General features: G+C 43.8%; 1 protein-coding gene across 6 annotated transcripts in view; it reads left to right on the top strand.

Annotated features, from left to right (window-relative positions):
• The window catches only part of VPS35L (VPS35 endosomal protein sorting factor like), a 115,179-nt gene that overhangs the window by 17,352 nt on the left and 75,695 nt on the right, over positions 1–22,132 (top strand). For 3 of the 6 annotated variants that reach the window (XM_072835958.1, XM_072835959.1, XM_072835961.1), the window contains 4 exons: positions 3,388–3,516; positions 6,834–6,947; positions 10,790–10,874; positions 15,438–15,497. In XM_072835958.1, coding sequence (XP_072692059.1) covers positions 3,388–3,516; positions 6,834–6,947; positions 10,790–10,874; positions 15,438–15,497 — 388 coding nt within the window. The remainder of the gene's footprint in view (positions 1–3,387; positions 3,517–6,833; positions 6,948–10,789; positions 10,875–15,437; positions 15,498–22,132) is intronic. The other 3 variants (XM_072835960.1, XM_072835962.1, XM_072835964.1) reach the window with 1 other exon arrangement.

The raw sequence follows: 22,132 nt of genomic DNA on the forward strand, positions 1-22,132 counted from the left end.
AAAATCTGCTTTTAGAGAATGTGACTCCTTTGCCAGCTCTTAAAAATTGGTAAATTTTGCATATAAATCCAAATGTGTGTGTATGTGTACCTGTATACGTATGTATCTATATATTTTGAATTCCGCCTGAAAACTATGGGTACACGTTCCTGCATTTAACCAGGGCCTGTGCCATCCAGGTTCTATAGTCCTTCCTGTCCCGATTCACTCATGAACACCCTAGCCTGGCCCCTGGCGTCAAGTGAGTTTGCATCCTCTGGAATGTCACTTAGAGAAGCTGCCCTAGCATCCTAGTAAGGATGTAAGTAAGACAGACTCTGGAGCCAGGCAGTCTGAGTTTGAATCTTGGCTCTACCGTTTGGCAGTTCCAGGATTTGGGGCAATGCGCTTAACAACTCTGTGCCTCAGTTTGATTATCTGTAAAATGGGGGATGCTGTCTAATACCTGCCTCTTAGGGTTGTTATAGGAATTAAATAAGTTAACGTATATGAAGTGCCTATACTCAGCACCCAGCATGTGCTGTGAGTGTTCATTGTTGTCACCACTGGCTTACCCTGATTCTGGAGGCCCTAGCTGATTAGCAGGGTGCCCTTGGGCATTCCCCTTTCCTATCTCCACTTCCCTAAATAGAACATGGGGGTAACCAATATGGTTGTATGGACCGAATGGTGATGCTTTGAAATCCACAAAGGGCCGTGTGGTGGCAGGAGCCATCGCTCTGTCCTGCATCTTGTCCCTTGGTTCAAGGTCCTTCCAGCTCTGAGACCACAGCTGCTGGGTGCTCAGCAAAGTCTCTTAGTCTGCTACCTTATTTCCCAATTCAGAAGGAACACATTTTGAATTAAGGTGCCCGGGGAGCCTTGGTCTGTGTATCCTCAGCCAACCTTGGCGGGCAGGAGGGGAACTGCTGAGCATTTGAATCAAAGCTCTTCAATCTGAATGTCACTTGAGCTGGCGTCAGTTGCAAATGGGGGCTCTGTTGAAGAACACGGTGACATTACCCTGAACCCAAGGGCACAGCGGTCTGGAACCAGGAGCTAGAGAATCACTCAGACACCTAGGCATCTGTCCTCTGCCACTCAGTTCTCTGTAGCCTCCTGTCACTGCCTCTATACCTGTCCTTCCTCGCCCTGCCCCCTCTTTCGCCACTGCAGATTGATTTTTCTGGCTTCTCCTTGTTCGCAGCAGCAGATGGCTGCCCTGTGGCTTCCAGGCGGGCACTGCTTAGGAGTCAGGGCAAGGCTGGGTTATACTGAGCTAACAAATGAACCTCCACTATCTCCATGGCTTCACAGAACAAAAGTTTATTTCTTCCTTCTCTTACTCGTCCACTGAAGGTGACAGACACACCACCATCTTGAGAGCTGCCATCTCAGGAGATGGTTTCTAGGGGGAAAAGGGTCACTTCTCACCACCTCTGCCCAGAAGGGACACATGCCATTGTGCTCATAGTCCGTTCGCCCAAATTAGTCACGTGGCCCTTCCTACTACAGAGGGACAAAGAGGAACCCTATCTTGCAGTTCCAGGGGCCAGTTGGGATCGGTCCAAATTTCCTGAACCATCTGCATGTATTTCTTTTTTTTTTTTTTTTTTAATTTTTATTTATTTATGATAGTCACAGAGAGAGAGAGAGAGAGAGGCAGAGACACAGGCAGAGGGAGAAGCAGGCTCCATGCACCGGGAACCCGATGTGGGATTCGATCCCGGGTCTCCAGGATCGCGCCCTGGGCCAAAGGCAGGCGCCAAACCGCTGCGCCACCCAGGGATCCCCATGTATTTCTTTAATAGAGTTCTTCACTTTGGATTCCAGGGAACATTGATATAAAAAAACTGGGAGTGGGCACCTGGGTGGCTCAGTTGGTTGGACATCTGCCTTCGGCTCAGGTCATCATCTCTGGTCTTGTGATCGAGCCCTGTGTCAGGGTCCCTGCTCAGCAGGGAGTCTGCTTCTCCCTCTCCTTCTGCCCCTCCTCCTCCACTCATGCTTTCTCTCTTTCTCACCGCTCCCTCCAAAATAACTGTATGTGTATGTATATGTATGTGTGTGTATATATTTATGTGTGTGTGTATACACACACACACATATATAATTTTAAAAAGATTGGGTTCCTGATCTCGTATGGATTAGTATGACCCTCACTCCTGTGAGCTTTGTAAATAGCGCATTAACAACAGCCAAGGATTAACGGGCAGGTACCACGTGCCAAAGGCTGTGCTAAGTCTTTACATTCATTGTTGATTTCATCCCTGTGATGGTCCTGCTTTCCTGCTGCCACAGCTTTTTGTTGTGGTCTGCTCTCTGTTCTGAAGGCCCTCCCCCCGGTCTTATTAAGAGCCCCTGCACCCCACTTTCCCTATTGTCCGGTAACACCTACACACCTGTGAGTGCCTCAGGCATCCCTTCCTCCAGGAAACCATTCTTGACCCCCCAGTCTGGAGTCCATTTATTTGTTACTGTATTTCTTCCATTCTGAGATAAACGTTTCCCACCATATTTGAATATCCTTGAAATTGGGCTGTGTGTCTCAATGCATGCCTGTGATTGGCATTTTTTTTCCTTCCTTAGTGGTACACAAAAAATTGTGCTTCTTCCAGGGGGCATCTCAGGGGCTCCTGGATGGCTCAGTCTGCTGAATGTCTGCCTTTGGTTCGAGTCATGATCCCAGGGTCCTGGAATCGAGCCACGTGTTGGGCCCCCTGCTTGGCGGTGGGGGTAGTGAGGATGGCCTGCTTCTCTCTCTCCTTCTCTCCTTGCCCTTCCCCTCTGCTTGTTGCACTCACTCTATCTCTGTCTGGTGTTCTCTTTCAAATAAATAAATCTTAACAGCAACAACAAAAAACCCTCCAAAACAAGGGGCACCTCAGATTCAGTGAACTATAATAGAGGTTTTCATAGAATTGTTTCTTCTGGAGCTTTTATCTCCGTTTATATTAATATCCATCTCATCCTTTGTACATTAAACTCCGTTAAGTGCAGAAATAATGTCTTTTTGCTCATCCTTGTGTCTTGGGCATCTGCTGTCCCAAGCCTGGCTCAAGGTAGATCCCACTGATTATTTGTTGAATGAGGTGAGTCCTGTTCTTTGTTAAAGACAAGGCTTTGGGAGGAAGTAGCTCACTTGGAATCAGACAGCCAGTAAGTTGCCGAGCTGGGGGTTGACTTAGGTCTGACTTGCTCCAAGGCCAGGCTGAGTGCCTGCACTTTGCCTGTCTGCAGAAAACTCAAAGAACCTCTTTAGTCGCAAGATGATGCTATCAGTCCTGATGGGGGTATGAAAAAGACTTGGAGACCAAAGCTCAGCTAATACTCAGGATTGTTCATGGGGTAGTGGCCAAATAATGTTTTTTCCTTGTATACCTACACCTTCCTACTTTCTGCCCACAGGGATCCCAAAAGGAGCTGTTGAATTTGACTCAACAGGATTATGTGAACCGCATAGAGGAGCTCAACCAGTCGCTGAAGGATGCCTGGGCCTCGGACCAGAAAGTGAAAGCTCTAAAAATAGTCATCCAGGTCAGGTCTACTGTTTGTTTTGTTTTGTTTTTTTCCCCTCAGAATTTCCTATGTAAAATTCTTTTATAGATAATTAGGGTTTTTCAGAGGCCTGCCTTCAGGGCCTTACCCTAGTTTTTTTTTCATTTGTTCCATTTTCACATACTTCCTGTGAAAGGCCATGATGGTGAAATCTGTGTTTTTATGAGATGGCTAATCCCAGGGCCACCATGTACAGCTGCACAGGTTGTATACTGCACAGTTCTAGGACATTCAGCTTGGATTATGGAATTAATGATCCCCCCGCCCCCAACATACACCGTGGATTGCAAGGTTCACTGGCCCTGATACAGCTGCTGACACGTTTGTGATTTGTATGACTAAAGATTGGCCAACTGTCTTGGTTTTCCTTGATCAGATTTCCTTTGTATTTTTGGGACTAATTGTTCTGTGCCGCTGGTATATGCATTTTTGGCTCAGATTCTGCATAATTACGTGACAAAACATGTTTATGGTGTTAGGAGAGGTACATTTGTTGAATCCTTTTTTTGCCAAATTTGCTGATCTGTGACAACTCTTGGATCACAAGATCAAGTTTTGTAAGGAAAACAGCTTATTCTGTTTCTTGACCCGTCAGATCATCTTCTCTTGGCAAAACATGCTCAGAAGTACACTCTAAAAGGACTCATGTGTTCATTATGATTTTCAGAGCAGAGTTCACAAAATTTCTGAGCAGCCGTTTTAGTTTTCAAAAGGACAGTCCTGCTCTTGACGTCATGGCAGTGTGACATTTGTTTTCTCACCTTTTTATTTGGAGAGAAGGTTAGAGTCTGGCAGTCTTTACACTGGGTACTTGAAGTCTTTTAAGATGACACTTTGTATTGCTTTGTGTGTGTGTGTGTGTGTGTGTGTGTGTGGTGTTTCATGACAGAGGCAAACCCAAGCTCATTTCCCCTGGATCACAGTCATTAGTTTACAAAGTAAATACTCCTGAAGAAGAGTTCTCTCATCCTGGATGCGTGATGGGAGTTGCTTGCTGAGTGGCTCAAGTAAGAAAATATCTAAACTGACACGTGCTTCTTTAAAGTATTTTCATTGGCAACATCTCCCCATAAAGAATTGTAGTGTAGAGAACTTGATGTCCAAGAGTTTACATCTGGAGAAGATTTGATTCCTGTCTTCTCAAAGGAAAGAACCATGGAAGTGTTTCATTAACTCCACATCTGGTGAATAGTAACTGACTTTCCATACTTTTTAAGGACTGCTTCTTTAACCAAAAAAGAGAGTCTTAAGGGGCATAGTCTGGAGAAATATGCACAGTTCACCTTATTTGCTCTGTGATAAGGGATCCTCTGGTATAGTAATTTTACTGAAATGTATTTCAGTAATTTTTAGTAAGTTACTCAACTATTACACAACTCAGTTTTAGAGCATTTTCTTACCCCCCTCCCTCAAATTCCCTCAGGCCTATTTGCAGTCAGACCCTGCCACTTCCAGCCCCAGAAAACCACCAGTCTGCTTTCTGACTATAAATTCGCCTTGCCTGGATATTTTATGCATAGGGATCATTCAATATGTAGTCTGGATTCTTTCACTTATCATTACGTGTTTGCGGTTTATCCACGCTGTAGTATATCAATACTTTGTAACTTTTTACTGCTGACTAGTACTCCGTTGTATGGAGAACCACATTTTACTTACCTGTTAACAACTTGATGGGCGCTGAGGTCATTTCTACTCTGGCTGTTATGAATGATGTCACTTGTGAACATTTGTGTGGACATATGCTTTCATTTCTCTTGGGTGGATTCCTAGGAGTAGAATTGCTGAGTCTTATGATAAGGGAATGTGTTAACTTTTTGAGACATGGCCAAAATGTTTTGCGTTTGAAACCCCATCAGCAGGGCATGAGGGTTCCATTTCCTCTGCATCTTTTCCAATGCTTGCCTTACTCTCACTTCGGTTATAGCCACCCTAGTGGGTTTGAAGTGGTATCTCCTTTGTGGTTTAAATTTGCAATCCCTGGAGACCAATGATGTTAAGCTTCTTTTCATATGCTCTTTGGCCATTTTCGTATTTATGTTAGCCAAACGTGTGTTGAAAAAGACTTGCTCATTTTTAAAATTACATTATGTTCTTGTTGAGTTGTAACAATTCTTTATCCTTGATACAAGTTCCTTATCAATTGGGACGCCTGGGTGGCTGAGCACCTCCCTTCCGGCCAGGGCGTGATCCTGGAATCCCGAGATGAGTCCCGCATTGGGCTCCCTGCACAGAGCCTGCTTCTCCCTTTGCCTATGTCTCTGCCTCTCCCTGTGTCTCTCATGAATAAATAAATAAAATCTTAAAAAAAAAAAAAAAGTTCCTCATCAAGTAGCTGATCTACAGGAATCCTCTCCTAGTCTGTGGCTTGTCTTCATTTCCAGAATAATGTCTTTTGAAGTGGAAGAGTTTTTAATGTTAGTGAAATCCAGTTTATCAATTGTCTTTCTTTTGGCTCAGACTTTTGGAGTTCTAGCTAATAACTCTTCTCCTAATCCTAGTTTGTGAGAATTTTTTTGTTTTCTTCTAGGAGGTTTTTTTTTTTTTTATTAAGATTTTTAAGTAATCTCTATAGTTTGGGGGGCTCAAACTCACAACCCCAAGATCAAGAGTCGCATGCTCTAGCAACTGAGCCAGGCAAGCACCCCTCTTCTAGAAGTTTTATATTTTAGCTCCTACATCTAGGTTTATGGTCCATTTCAAAGTGATTTTTCTATCCAGTATAAGGGTCTAGATTTATTTGTTTCACATGTGCATATCTGGTTGTTCCATCAGTGTTTGTTGGAAAAGCTGTCTTTCCTCTATTGAATTATTTTGGCACCTTCATCAAAAGTCACCTGACCATAGATGTAAGGGTTTATTTCTGGACTTATAAGTCAATCCCATAAATCTGTATAAGTCTGTCGTTATTGCTAGTACCATACTGTCTTGATTACCATAGCTTTAGGGGAGGGTTTTGTTTTTGTTTAAGATTTATTTATTTTAGAGAGAGGGCATGCACAAGTGTGCAAGTGTACGCGGGAGGAGGAGAGGGAGAGAGAGAATCTTAAGAAAGACTCCATGCTGGGTGGAGCCCAATGAGAGGCTTGGGTCTCACGACCCTGAGATCAGGACCTGAGCCAAAGCCAAGAGTTGGATACTTCACCAACTGTATCACCCAGGTGTCCCCAGTAACTTTTGAAACTGTTTAGTGTAAATCTTTTAACTGGGTTCTTTTTTTTTTTTTTTTTTCTCTCCCAAAAGTATTTTGGATATCCTGGGTCCTTTGCATTTTCATGTGATTTTTTTTTTTTTAGGATCAGCCTGTCAATTTCTGTCTACTACCTGCACCCCTCCCCCTGAAGAACTGGGATTTTGATAGGGATTGTGTTGGCTTTACAAAGTTGGTTAGATTTGCCATCTTAACAGTGGTGAGTCTACTGATGTGTAAAAGATATATCATTTCTTTCTGTTGATGGCATCTGGTTTTTCCTTTTTTCATTGTTGTGAATGGTGTTGCTGTGATCATTCTTGGATGTGTCTGCTGGCCTCTCTGGAGATGGGAGTCCATACCTGAGAGTAGAATTGCTTGGGTGCAGGGCATGTGCCTCTTCAGCTTTACCAGGCAATGCCAAATTGTTTTCTAGCATAGCTGTGCCAGCATGTGCTCGTAGCAGCTGTGGGATGGTGTGAGTCTGTGCTGTTGAGCATCCTAACAACATTTGGTATGAGCAGACTTTCTGTTTTAATCTTTCGAATTTAGGAAGTAATAAAATCATATTGTATTGTGGTTTTAATTTGCAGTTCTCTGATTATAATAAGATTGAGCCTCTTTTCACACATTTATTGGCCATTGGGGTTTCCTTCTCTGTAAAGTGGCTTTTGTTGATTCTTTCTGCACATTTTTTTCTATCATATTGTTTGTATTTTTATGTTATGTTTGTATTTTTCTTATTTTTAGGATTTTTTCCCCATGTATTCTTTTTTTTTTTAATTTTTAAAAATTTATTTATGATAGTCACAGAGAGAGAGAGAGAGAGAGAGAGAGAGAGAGGCAGAGACACAGGCAGAGGGAGAAGCAGGCTCCATGCACCGGGAGCCCGACATGGGATTCGATCCCCGGTCTCCAGGATCGCGCCCTTGGGCCAAAGGCAGGCGCTAAACCACTGCGCTACCCAGGGATCCCTTCCCATGTATTCTCAATAGTAATTATCCTCTGATTAATTAGTCTGCTTACTTCATTCAGCCCATCTTCCTTTCTTAGTACGTGGCCATAGGCTATGTTTTACTTCATTTTGTTTGGCTATTCAAATACACACACACACACACACACACACACACACACATATGTTCTAGAAATTGCCTAGTGTCCTTGTAGGATGTTGCTAATTGGAAACAAATGAAAAACACCCTTTTTAGTACTTTTCCAGCAGTGCTGATCCTTTCCATAGCAAGTATTTCAGGCAGAGTAATTTATCAGTCAGCTATTGAGGAAGTGTCTGCCACAGTGCTTCTCCACCTTGGCTGCACATCAGAATCCCTTGGGAGCTTTTAAAAAAGTCCTGAATCTGGGCTGTGCCCAGACCAGCTTGATCATAATCTCTGGGAGTGGGATCCAGGTGGCATTATTTTTAAAAGTTCCCCAGATGATTCTGAAGCTGAGAACCTGGGGGCTGTAGGTTCCTTAGTCCATTTGGAGGACGCTGCAGGTTGTGGGTCTCACGAACCCAGTGTATCCTGGGTTCTAGTGCAGCTGTCACTTGGAGCCTTTGTCAAAAATGCCTATTCTCTGGTACCTTGGCTGAAGGTTTTGACCAGTAGGTTTGACATGGAGTAAGGAATCTATTTTTTTTAATATATATATATATATATATTTTTATCCATGAGAGACACGCACAGAGAGGCAGAGACATAGGTAGAGGGAGAAGCAGGCTCCCCGCGGGGAGCCTGATGCGGACTCAATCCCAGGACCCCAGGATCATGACCTGAGCTGAAGGCAGATGCTCACCCACTGAGCCACCCAGGTGCCCACCTCTGTTTTCTAAAATGTAGGCTCTATGCCCAGCACGGAGCTCAACACAAGGCTCAGACTCAAGACTCAGATCTCCGACCCTGAGATCAAGAGTTGGAGACACTTAACCAACTGAACCACCTAGGTGCCCAGGGAATCCATAATTTCCACACACACACACACACACACACACACACACACACACACACCCTAGCAGGCCTGATGTTAATTTTGGAAACTGCACCAAAGCTTTAAAAAACTGGCATCTTCAAATTAGTGATTTAAAGGGGGGATTTCAATGTGGGCCATAATTACGACTTTAACTGCGCACTTAAAAAATTCTGCTTCCTGTTCTCTTGAGTAAAATCGATGTTCTGTGATACCAGCTTGGGAGAAAAATCAGTACGCAGATGTTGGGAAGCCCCAGCTGTGTTTAATTTGAAGTCTTCTGTTTGAATTCTGGCTTCCCACCTCACCACTGGGCAGTAACTCCTCTCTGGGGGGCTCTGAGTAGGAACTCAGGAGACGTCACATCCCTAGGAACCAAGGGCTGTGTATTGTAAACAGTCACTAGGATTCAGAATTGTTTGCTTTTTCCAAGCCCTGAAATCTCATGGGGCAATTGTTTAAGTTGGAGCTCACATAAAGGGCATATGAAGAACACAAAGCAAGGCATCAGGAAGTGGACTTCTATGAATGTCCAAATGCCACGTTTGGTGTCAACACCATTGTTTTAACAGCTTACATCCCCCTCACCCTTCGGCCCTACCCCCCACTAACATTTGGGCTGTAAGACAATGTTTCACAATCAGAAACGCTGTTTACCTTTAGGCTGTAATACTGAGAAGACCCTTGATGAATGTAACAAGTTGGAAACTAGGTAACAGTTCCAAGCTGAAAACCTGTATCAGGCCACCTCTCCATCTGATACACATTATTTCCATTCTCTGCACGTGGGAAATGCATATTAAAGGACTCCTTCTAAAGGTCCAAGTGTCTTTTGTTTTTAAGTGACGTATTTGTACCTGAAGGTCAAGCATTGGAATGATAGAGTCTGGCGAGTTATTTAGTTCCTTGTGCTGACTTTTGAATTTGTCAAGATATCAGGGGCATTAAGCTTTGTTCTTCAAAGAAGAAATAGGTTTTTTGTTTCTGCTCATAAAAGAGGATTTAATCTGGGGTGTCTAGGGCTATGTTGTGTGGCTGTAGTCTTGCATTAAGAGTTGGTTTAGAATGTGTCAGGGCTCCTGGGTGGCTCAGTTGGTTGAGAGTCTGATTCATGATTTTGGCTCAGGTTGTGATCTCAGGGTGATGGGATTGAGCCCCAATTCACGTCGGGCTCCGTGCTAAGTGTGAGCCTGCTTGGGATTCTCTCTTCTCCCTCTGCCCCTCCTGGCACTCACGCACACGCGCACTCTCTCTCTCTCTCTCTCTCTCTCTCTCTCTCTCTCTCGGTGTGTTAAAAAAAAAAAAAGGCAAGCTGAACATGTTGATAGCACTTTGGCGTGAGTGATACAGGCATAGGGATTGAGTGAATCCCTGCAAAGCCAAAGTGTTCCCAATATTGCATATCGTAGTTGCAGAGAAACATGTGCTCTTTGAAACTTGTCCAGTTTCCTTTTAGAGGAAAATTTTAAAGTGAAGATAAATAATAGATGCTATGGGGATAAAAGGTACAGCATAGGGAATATAGTCAGTGCTATTGTGATAATGTTTTATGGTGACAGATGGTAGCCACACTTGTGAGCATAGCATTACATAGAGAGTTGTCTAGGGGCTATGTTGTCCACCTGAAACTGATGTTACATTGTGTGTCAACTGTACTTAAAAACCCAAACGTTAGTTTAAGAAATCCTGGAGATGTGCTTATGGGGTCATTTCATAGAAAAGGATGTTTTAAGAGTCAAGACCATTCTGATATAAACCAGAGCAAGCCATGCTGAAAAGTACTTGGAACAAAGGTGGAGTCATCATTGGGTGTATAAGCAAAAACTCTTCTGGATAAGATTCCTCAGTCCTCTGGCTTCCTTGGGGGGAGGTGATGGTGTCTTTCCATAAGAGGCTCTGTAGTGAGCAGCCTGGCCCCCCTGTGTCAAGAGGACAGTGGTTTTGCTTCTCATTATGTCTCCAGTGTCTTGCATGAGGCTTGGCACATGGTAAACACCTGCACTAGTTTGTAGAAATGAATTTTCCAGGCCTGGAGCATTGCAACCAAGTCCGACATGACAGAGTGAATTTCCTTTTCACTTCTCTTTTTTTTAGTGTTCAAAGCTTCTTTCGGACACAAGTGTTATTCAGTTCTACCCAAGCAAATTTGTCCTTATCACCGACATACTCGATACATTTGGTAAGTACTAGTCCTATTCATCTTCCAATCTAGGAAATACATTTGTTTTGCCAGACATTGAGTGGTAGTGTTGTTGCTTTAATTTCTGTTGTGGTTCAAGTAATTGAGTGAAACACAAGGGAGATCAAGCCACCCCGCTGCTCCCCAGTCAGTAACAAGGGTGCTGTTTTTGAGAGAATCTTAAATTATGTGTTTTCTAAGCTTCTGATAGGCTAGTGAAGCAAGCGAGTGAAGTTAGGGTGGGGTGGGAGGGATGGGGGAGGAAGCACACATCCTGTCTAAACCCGCTCCCATCCCTTGCCATGTCACAGTGTCTGGAACTCACTTTGTCAGAACTGAACTCAGCTTCCCTTCCCAGCACCCCAAGTGGGTTTCTGTCCTAGGGAATGGCAGCACCCTGCGCCCAAGCTAGAAATCTGAGAGTCTTCTCCCCTGTACCTTGTGTCTGGTCTGCCAATCCACTCTTTGGTCTCCTAGGTCTCTCTCCACTTTGTCCATTTTTATCAGTCTTCCCTGGGAACACCTGAGCTCAAGCCAACAGTCCTCTCGTGCTTGGACTGACAAGGCAGCTCTTGTGCGGCTTCTTGCAACATCATCCTGGGATCACAACCTGAGCCGAAGGCAGATGCTCAACCCCTGAGCCATGCAGGCATCCCCTGAGTTCTCTCTGTAGTCAAAGACCTGTTTTATTTCTCTTGTACTTGGCTCACAGGGGAGATTTTGCTTTCCGTGAAAATTACAAATGTGTGTACGTTTGACCTGGCAACTTCACCTCTGGGAACTCATCCCATTGGTGATAGCAGAACCCTGGAAACAACCCAAGTGGCCATCAGTAGGGGACCAGTTAAATTAATGATGGTCCATTGGTACCCTGGAGCAGAGGAAGCCCATAAGAACGAGTGAGGACATGCTCCATGTTCCAGTGTGGAGAGATCTCCAGGGTATCTATGTTGTCACGTGAAAGAGTCAAGACACAGAACAGCCATGGAGTATATTCTGTTTTGTGTAAGAAAGGAGAGATTAGGATACTGGTTCACATTCACTTTGGTTTGCCTGAAGAACAATTAGAAGGAATTTGTCCAAGAAATTGAATGGAAGCAGGAGCCCACAGAGGCCGGCAGGGGCAGTGGGGTGGATAGGGATGGGCCAGAGAGAAACTTCCCTCCGTTACCGAAGCCTTTTTTTGAATTTTGAATCAGGGGGATGTTTTTCTTTTTTAAAACCAAACATTCAAATGAGGTACCAGCTTTCAACACCATTCTCCTTCCTCCACTTCCAGACAGTGCTCCCAGTGGTGCTCTAGTCAGGATGTGGTGGCGAATAACATTCCTCAGGATCGGGAGGCAGCACCGCTGCAGGTGCTCCAGGAGACTCTGTTGTGCTCTGTGTGGAACAGAATGCACGTTTTTCACCTTTTACAAAAGGAGTGGGGATCTGCCTCACTTGGGTGGAAGGTCAGAGCGCTGAGATCCTTCCCACATGCAGGGTTGTAACACTACTCTGTAGGCAGGTTGCTTGATGGTGTGCGGGCAGGTGCTTAATGGTTGATGTGACTAACCCAGGTTGCTGGGCAGGGTTGTGGGACGTGGCTCTGAGCTTGTGCACAGGTGAAGGCTCATGCTGGAGCTCTTCCAGAAGTACCGAGCACAGAGCTGGCCTTTGTCCCATGCCTGTGTCTCCTGTTCTTGAGTCGCGTACACCTGAGCCTTGGTTTCTTCCCCTGTAAAATGGGCATTATAGGTCCTGCCTCTGGGGGTGTTTGGAGGGAATTAATTAAGAGAATGCATAGGAAGCATGTCCTGTTTTTCCTTTCCCAAGAGCTTGCTGGCGGGATCAGTGTAAGTGACTTTGAACAGTCTCTGGTACAAAGTTAAGTGTTCAGAAAATGTTAGTGGCTGCTACTGCCATGACTTACTTATTTTAGTGTTTTTTGATTCATAAGATGGCAAGTTAGGAAAGGCAGTAAATCTAGGATTGGGTGTTAGTTCTCAAGACCATTGTCTATTACTGTAACAAAGGAAAACAAAATTCACCAAACTCGTTTGGCCAAAGATGATTTTGTAGTTCAAGGCCTCTTAGCATATGAACGTAAAGTATAAAAATTGCTTGTGGTTTTAGAGGGGTGGTGGGCTTCTTATGGAGGAAGTAAAGGTGTTTTGTGCTTTTCAGTCTGGTCCATGGACCATAGCAGGTGAGAGGTTACACAGCTGCCCAGCATGGTTTGCTGTGTGATGGCCCAAGGTAAAACTGTATACCGTCCAGTACCTTGTTCTGTGGTCATCAGAGAGGAGGCCCTTGGCTGCAGGTAAAGGAAAACACTTCCTACCAGGGGGAAAAAGGCAAGTGGCTCTGAAAACTGAAGTTTGTTCTCTTGAGGCTTCCTGGAAACTTCTCAGTTGAACTGATGGTATAGAGCAGGGGTTTTCATCCTTGGCTGCACACCTGGGAAGCTTTAAAAACAATTCCAGGGGCGCCTGGATAGCTCAGTGGTTGAGCCTCTGCCTTTGGCTCAGGTCGTGATCCCGGGGCCCTGGGATTGAGTCCTGCATCAGGCTCCCTTCAGGGAGCCTGCTTCTCCTGCCTATATCTCTGCCTATCTCTCTCTATCTTTCATGAATAAATAAATAAAATCTTAAAAAACACACACAAAAAAACCCCCCAAACACTCCCAGTGGTCAAGCTGCACCCTAGATCAATTCTGTCAGAACCTCTAGGGACAGACACAGACACCAGCCTATTTTCAGGTGCCCCCCAGGTGCTTTGAGTGTTTAGCTGAGGTTAGGGACCAGTGTGGTTCAGAGGGAGGAGGGAGGCTTGTTACTATTTTTAGGGATTCCTGATTCCCACACCCACGGCAAATTTTAGCTCAGAGACCCATGGTGCTTGTCTAAATCCATGATTCTCACACTTGGGTGTATGTAAGAATTCCCTAGCAAGGTTATTCAAAATTCATATTGCTAGTCCTCCCCCTACAAAATACTATTTTTCGCTAGCTCTGAGGTGGGCACCAGCAATGTGCCTTTTCAACAAGTATCTTTATGTAATTGTAACGTAAGTACTCCATACTGGGAGAGGCATCTGGATGGCTTCTCTTCTGTTGGATGGCTTCCTGCCCTTTGTACTAGCCTTGTGTCATTTCTTGGTGAAGTCATTTGACTCCATGTTCTTAGAACTTCCTGTCTCTTTTCCCATGTGTGATTCTTTGCTTCCCTGAATGATGGGGTCATAGGGCGGGGGGGGGGGGTAATAACACGAGCTCAGGGAAATACTTTTGACATTAAAGGTAATTTGGGGAGGCTCCAGGAAAGGAATAGAACTATAATTTCTATCCCTTCAATGTTGATAGCGTTTTCCACAGTACCACAGACAGAATAAAGCTTTTAGTGCTAGATGAAGGGGTGACATGTGGATCAAATCTACCCTACCCACTTGTTTCTTTTTTTTTTTTTTTTTTAAGATTTTATTTATTTATTCATGAGAGACACAGAGAGAGAGAGAGGGGCACAGACACAGGCAGAGGGAGAAGAAGCAGGCTCCATGCAGGGAGCCCAACATGGGACTCGATCCCAGGTCTCCAGGATCACGCCCTGGGCCAAAGGTGGTGCTAAACCGCTGAGCTACCGGGGATGCCCCTGCCCACTTGTTTTTTGTAAATAAAGTTTTATTATTATTGGAACACAACCAGCCACCTCCATTTGTTTATACATTGTCTATGATTGCTTTTCAGCTACAGCAGCGATTTTAATAGTTGCAGCAGTGACCTATGACCCACATCACCTGAAATATGTTTATGCATCTAATAAATACTGAGCATCCATGGTATGCCGGGCACTGATCTTAGTACTGAAGATATATCTGTGAACAGAACAGACACAAGTTTCTACCCTTTTAGCACTTGCTAGTTGAATCTCAAATTTTGATGCTTCAGGCAGATCATATACCTGAGTGAAGCAGGCAGTTGCTGAGATGCAGTGTGGTGGAGATGGGGACAAACTGGGTGCTACATATGCCATTTGGAGTGGCGGTTACTGATCTGTCGTAGCTCATTTTTGTCCTGTAGGGAGATGGGCCATCTTTGGCATATCATTTGTGAAGAAGCAGGAAACCTGGTCTTTCACATGAATGAAAGTTTTTCCCTCTTGGCAACTAATTAAAAAAAATGTTAAAGCATTTCATGAGCCTTGGTGTTGTGGGCCAAACAAAATGGACCCCTGGCTGGTTTCCACGCACAGGCTGCCCATTTGCAGCCTCTGACTTAGAAGCATAACGTGACTGTTCAGTGTTGAGTGAATGGAGGTACCTGTGGTCCCTTTGGCTGTAAGCTTCCCACCCTAAGGGGAGAAGGATGACTTTCCTGCGTCACAGAAAGAACAAGTCCCCTCGTTTTATTAAAAACATAAACAAAAGAAACGTTGCTTAAAATTTGTCCCACTGGGTGGCAGCATACTATCATAAGTTAAAGTGCTCTGGGAAATGCCATCTCTGTCCCTAATTAACAAACGTTTATTTAACGTTTGCTCCTGAAGAGAGTGATGCTAACGCCATATGGCCTTTTGTCCCCAGGAAAGCTCGTGTATGAGCGCATCTTCTCCATGTGTGTGGATAACCGCAGCGTCTTACCAGGTAATGTCATAGCTGTTCTACTGGTTTCACTCTGCCCCTGGAGTTGTGATTAGAAGGCTTCTATCAAGTCAGGATTTATGGAGACTCGGTATAAGATTTGTTTTGTTTTTCGTGTGTTAAAAGTAGAAGAAACAGCTTTGCAGATTTCTGATCGTCTCTGTTTTCTAAAAACATTAGATGGTTTTTAAATGGCCTGGCTAAGAATTTGGGCAAGTAATTTGAATCCACGAAAATGAAGATATTACAACTAGATTCAGCTGAACTTTTATACCAACCTAAATTCCTCCACCTGCTTGACATTTCTTCCTTTATATCTTTCCTGAGAAGCCAATTGCAGAAACGGACTCCATATTAAAGAACAATGTCAAATAAATCAATAACAGATACTTTGAATTTACAATCTGTGCATAAGTGATGTGTGCATTAAATTTATTGCCAATGCATTTAAAATTCTCAGGGGGTTATTATGTAACAACTTGTTTAGTGAATCTCTGTTGTCATGTAAATGATGATTTATCTGGCAACATGGAACTCTCAGCAGCAGCTTTTCTTACCTCTCGCCCCTCCTTTCAGATTCCTAGACTTGCTGTAAGGAAACATTTTTTTATCTATACAAGTTACAACAATGAACTTGCTCCAGCTGCTCCGGTTCTCAGCTAGATGATGGCATCAGCGACAGTAACCCATAATTGACCTGTTCGCATATTCATTCTTTCCTTCATCTATGTATCTGTTATCTTATTTATTTACTTTTTTAAGATTTATTTATTTGAGAGAGAGACAGATAGTGAGAAAGAGCATGAGTGGGGAGGAGAGGGAGAAGCAGGCTCCCTGCTGGGCAAGGAGCCCAATGTGGGGCTCGATTCCAGGACCCTTGGATCATGACCTGAGCTGAAGGCAGACAATTAACCAACTGAGCCACCCAGGTGTCCCTGTATATGTTATTTTATTTATTTTATTTTATTTTATTTTATTTTATTTTATTTTATTTTATTTTATTTTATTTTATTTTATTTTTTTGTATTTGTTATTTTAAAAATGACTTGATATAGCTATTTCTCAGAAAGAGACAGAACTCCTTATACCTTTAGGGCTCGGAGAGTCATCTTGTATCAGATGAGCAAACCCATGGGGAAGAGCCAAAGACTTGCCATGGCCCTGCCCAGCTAGTGGGAGCCTTGCTTTTGTGCTGGATCTGTGCTGTCCAACATGGTGGCAACTGGTCATGGGGGGGCACTTGAGATCTGGCCAGTCCAAACTGAGGTGTGGTGTGTGTATTAAAAATACACTAGAGTTCAGAGACTTAATACAAACAAAAGACCATGAAATATCTCACCAATGATTTTTAAAATCGATCACATGTTGAAATGACATTTTGGATGAATTGAGTTAAATGATGCATTTTATTAAAATTTGTTTTATCCCTTTGAACATGGCTCACATCATATTCTTATTGGATGGTGCTGTTCTAGACCCTCCCCTGCACCACATCACATGTGTGATGTTTTTAACAGTCCCTCCCGTGTTCTAAGGCATCTCAAGATTGGGAAGCAGTGGGATGCCTGAGTGTCTCAGTGGTTGAGCATCTGTCTTTGGCTCAGGGCGTGATCCTGGGGTCCTGGGATCAAGTCCTGCATCAGGGTCCCCACAGGGAACCTGCTTCTCCCTCTGCCTATGTCTCTGTCTTTCTCTCTGTGTCTCTCAGGAATAAATAAATAAAATCTAAAAAAAAAAAAAAAAAAGATTGGGAAGCAGGGAGTCTGGAGGGGTAGGCAGGGCCAGTTTCGGAGCTTGAGTGCAAAGGCCTTCTCTCTCAGCTTTAAGGATTTGGGAATAGATCTAGGTACACTTAGTTAACTTAAACTTGCCAACTTGTATGCCATGTCAGCAGCAGTAAATGCTTGCCTCTAAGCAAAATTAAACCCAAATAGATGTTTTTTGTGGCTACAATAATATATTTTTTTAAAGATTTTACTTTTTAGTAATTTCTATATCCAATGTAGGTCTTGAACTCACAACCCCAAGATCAAGAGTTGCATACTATACTGACTGAGCCAGCCAGCTGCCCCTACAACAGCATTCCCCCCACCCAAATATTTATTTATTTTATTTTTTTTTTATTTTTTATTTTTTTTTTCTATTTATTTATTTATTTTAGAGAGGGACAGAAGGAGGGGCAGAGAGGGAGAGAGAAAGAATATCTCAAGCATGGAGCCTGACTTGGGGTTTGATCTCACAACCCTGAGATTATGCCCGGAGCTGAAATCAAGAGTCAGGTGCCTAATCAACTGAGCCACCCAGGCGCCCCACAACAGCATTTTCCCCCCAAAGATTTATTTATTTGAGAGAGAGTGAGTGAGCACAGGGAGTTGGTGGGGGGGGGGCGGGAGGAAGAGGGGGAGAGAGAATCTCAAGCAGACCCCCTGCTGAGCATGGAGCCTGACTTGAAACTTGATCTCGGGACCCTGAGATCATGACCTGAGCCGAAATCATGAGTTGGACGCCTATCCAGCTAAGCCACTCAGGCGCCCCTCCAACAGTATTTTTTAAAATGCTTTTTGATACACAATCTACTCCTTCCTACTGTTGTACACCTAACCACATAATATTTATATTACCTGTCTAACCCCCCCAGAGTCCTTTGAATTTGCATTTACAATAATTTTCCTTCCTCCTAATTTTCACTAAGTATACAAACAATATTTTAGAGCCAATTAAGGAAAAATTACTAACAACCTCCTACCTAAACTATAGAAGTTCAAGATAGTAGACTATTCATTTCTAGTCCTTGTCTAAATTTGTTAATTAGCACTTTTATCACTAAAACCCTTCCTTCCTCAATACTTTTTTTTTCCCTCGAGCGATGCAAATCAGGCTTCTGTTTTTCTTGAAAATAATGTAATTTTTTTCTTCTTTCAGTGAAAATCTTCCTCTGCATGTAGTGTTCTTTGGTTCTAAGAACATGAGAGGGAAAAGGGGAAATTTCTCTAAAAAATGTCAGTGATTTTGGGGATGTCTCTTAGCAATATTTATGAAGAAAGCTTTTGAAATCTGTGTGGAATCCTGCCTAAAGAGATTATGTACAGAGAGAAATCTGGTGGCAGGTGTGCTCATTCTTTCCAGTTGAATCAAGTTCTGACTGGTGACTTAAATTTTTGTGTCCTTCACCTTCAGGAATTTTAACTAAGGCATACCTATTTTATGAGTTTAGAAGGAAGGATACTGGTGTCCTTTTGGGTCAGGGAACGTACATATCCCTGTAGGTGATGGTTTCCCCCTACCGTTTCTTAATCCAGCATATGCGTGGAGAGACCATCCACCCTACATGATAAAGTAACTTTATTTCCATCATGGGATAGGTATCTTGGGTTTATGATGTTGTGGTTGTTGTCAGCATTCCCATCTCCAGTTTTTCCCCATGGCTGATGTTGGCTGCATCTGGATAAGCACGTCCCTAGCTGACCTGGCCTTTCACGTGCATGCTAAGATGACATCCCTATAAGCACCGTTATGTAAAGAGACCTCTCACTCGTTGGGTCGCCAACTTGGCAAAGGAAAGAGAACTAGATTCCTTGGTCTCCCTCCTCCTAAAATATCCACAGAAGTTCAAGGTTGACAAAAGAACCAGTGTAAAAGAAAAATAGGTGGGAATAGAAAGAAGCATCTCAGCTCTTTGTTATATTGAAATCTGTGAATTAATTTCCACATTCTGAATTGGTTCTCCATGTAAGCAGCCCAAGTGCTAAAGTATAAATCATGTCACATTAGGCCCTTCCTCTGCTGAGAACCCTTCAGGGAGTTACTGTTGCACTAGGAAAACTCTCAATCTCCTTACCGAGGCTGCAGCCCTGTATGGTTTGGCATACAGTGCCTGCTTCTCTCCTGCCTGCCTGCCCCATTGGCTTGCTTTTTTCTTCTTTGACCATCTGGAGGTCATAGCTACCTCAGGACCTTTGCACCTGATGTTTCTTCTTCCTGGAATACACTTCCTCTACATCTAAACACGGCAGACTTCTTTTTGCACTTCAGGGCTCTGCTCGAATGCCACCTCTGCCAGAGTCTTCTCTGCCCATCCTGTGTAATGACATTGTACCCTCAAGTCATTGTCTAGCCTAATACTTAGTTTTATATCTTTCATAGTATTGGCTATTACTAGATATTACCTGATTTGTTTGCTTGCTTGCTTATTCTTTTCACTGTTTATTATGTTTTTCTCTCCACTGGAATATAAGCTTCATGAGGACAGGGTCTGTCTTGTGTATTGTTAACTCTTGAGAGCCTAGAATATTACTTTTAGTTAAGACATTTGTGTTCAGCAAATGAAGTATAAAAATGTAAGATTTGGGATGACTGGGTGGCTCAGCAGTTCAGTGTCTACCTTTGGCCCAGGGCGTGATCTTGGAGTCCTGGGATTGAGTCCCACATCAGGCTTCCTGCATGGAGCCTGCCTCTCTCTCTGTGTCTCTCTCATGAATACATAAAAATAAAATCTTAAAAAAAAAAAAAAAAAGAATGTAAGATTTACTTTGCTACAAGAATTTAAATAACTTTGGTTTTTTTGAGTAAGTTCTAAACCCAAAGTGGGGCTTCAACCCATGACCCCAAGATGAAGAGTTGTGTGAACCAGCCAGCACCCCACTTTGCTACAGGATTTTATTTTTTATTTTTTTAAAGATTTATTTATTCATGAGAGACCCAGAGAAGGCGGGGGGGGGGGGGGGGCAGAAACACAGGCAAAGGGAGAAGCAGGCTCCATGCAGGGAGCCCGCCCAATATGGGACTTGATCCCGGGACTCCAGGATCATGCCCTGGGACAAAGGCAGGTGCTAAACTGCTGAGCCACCCAGGGATCCCTTGCTATAGGATTTTGAAGTCCTACCTAACATAGTTTTCTCTTAAATTATCTCTTAAGCTAGAAGGAAAGCCTGAAGCCTTTGTACTGGCATGTGCAGATGATCATATAGCTTACAGGTGATGTGGAACCCGGGACAGCTTGCACTGCTATACCCCTGGGATCTCCCAGCGTCCAGCCATGGGCTTCAGTAGACGAGGCATTTGCCAGGGCTGGTGGCTTATACCTTATGGTGATGCTAGCTCACTTCTGAATCTCCAGTCCCTCATCTGTAAAGTGAGGGATTTTATTGACCTCAGAGACTTACTTTTGCTTTTGGGTTTCAGATCCCATGATTCAGTCATATGAAGGGAAATTAATCCCACCCATCCTTTTTCCACAAGGCATGATTGACAAATGAATTTAAGAATAACCCTTTTCCTGTCTGGATCTCTTGGAACTTGGGGGGGGGCGGGGAGTTACTTTTAAGTGCATGGGTTCAGGGCAGGAAAGGGGAAATCATAATTCCCTTCCCTTTGGAACTGGCAAGTGAATGGTTCTTGAATGAATGAAGCATTCTATAGCATCCAAAAATAAGGTAAATACTTGAGATTGCAATTCCAAAATATCTGCAGTTGTGATTAGTGACGGTTCTCTGCCAGGGAGTACCTGGAGGTTTATCTTTTTGCTGATTCCATCGGAGTTTTGATCACCTTAATTGTGTGCCATCAAGTTGCAGAAAGCAGGATTGGGGATGAAAAATGACTCTGTGCACAAGATGAGGACTGCAAGCTAGGGTTTGTTTGCGATCTTCTAAAATGACTAACTTCTCCCTTTTTGATTTTTTTTTTTTAATTGTAAGCAAACTGTGCCACATGTGGGACTTGAACTCCTGACTCTATGATCAAGAGTTGCATGCTCTACTGACTGAGACAGCCAGCAACCCCCCCTTTTTAACTGAATCCTAAAAGTATAAAGCACATCCGGTGGTGGGGATCTAATATGTGGAAATCATTTAGAAGAAATCATTTCTATGCAAGAGTTCCACAGTGGCCTTCTTGGTGATGAGTTTGGGTGTTTTTTTGTTTGTTTTTAATTTATTCATAGGAGACAGAGAGAGAGAGGCTCTTGTGGGGAGCCCGATGTGGGACTCTCCATCCCAGGACTTAGGATCACTCCCTTAGCTGAAGGCAGACACTCAACCACTGAGCCACCCAGATGCCCTGGGCGGAGTGGTTGGGTTGGGGTGGGTTGATTGTTGTTTTCATTGTTCCATACTCTCTTCGATTCTTTATTAAGATACATGTCATAAAAAGGTTGGGACTGATAGGGTAGCCAGCCTAGGGCCAGGGATCATGACTTCTGTCGTGTTGCTCTCATGGTTCAAGCTGGTGATGGAGGCTCCAGCATCGCATTGGCATTCCAGCCAGCAGGAAGGAAGGAAGGAAGGAAGAGAGGGAGGAAGGGAGGAAGGGAGGAAGGAAGGGGGAGGTGTTCCCTTAGATATTTCTCAGAAGTTGCATTTCTAGGGGCTTGTATCTAGGGGCCAGAACTTGGTGGCATGTCCACACCTGGCTGTGATGACCAGATACCCAGAAGAAAAGGGACAGGTCCATGACTGAAGGAAGAGAACAGAGAATGGGGGAAGCTGGTGGTGTTGCCAGCAGATGATTCAAGTTTGGAGGAAGTGTTGAGCTGGCAGCTTGACTGGTAGGTTTTTCACCTCAGGGCTTTGATTTACTGGTCTGGCCCAGGGGATATTTAGAGCACAAGCTTGGATTACATGTCCTGTTATACTTGCAGG

The sequence above is a fragment of the Canis lupus genome, chromosome 8 (genome assembly GCF_048164855.1).
Source record: "Canis lupus baileyi chromosome 8, mCanLup2.hap1, whole genome shotgun sequence".
Taxonomy (NCBI): Eukaryota; Metazoa; Chordata; class Mammalia; order Carnivora; family Canidae; genus Canis; species Canis lupus.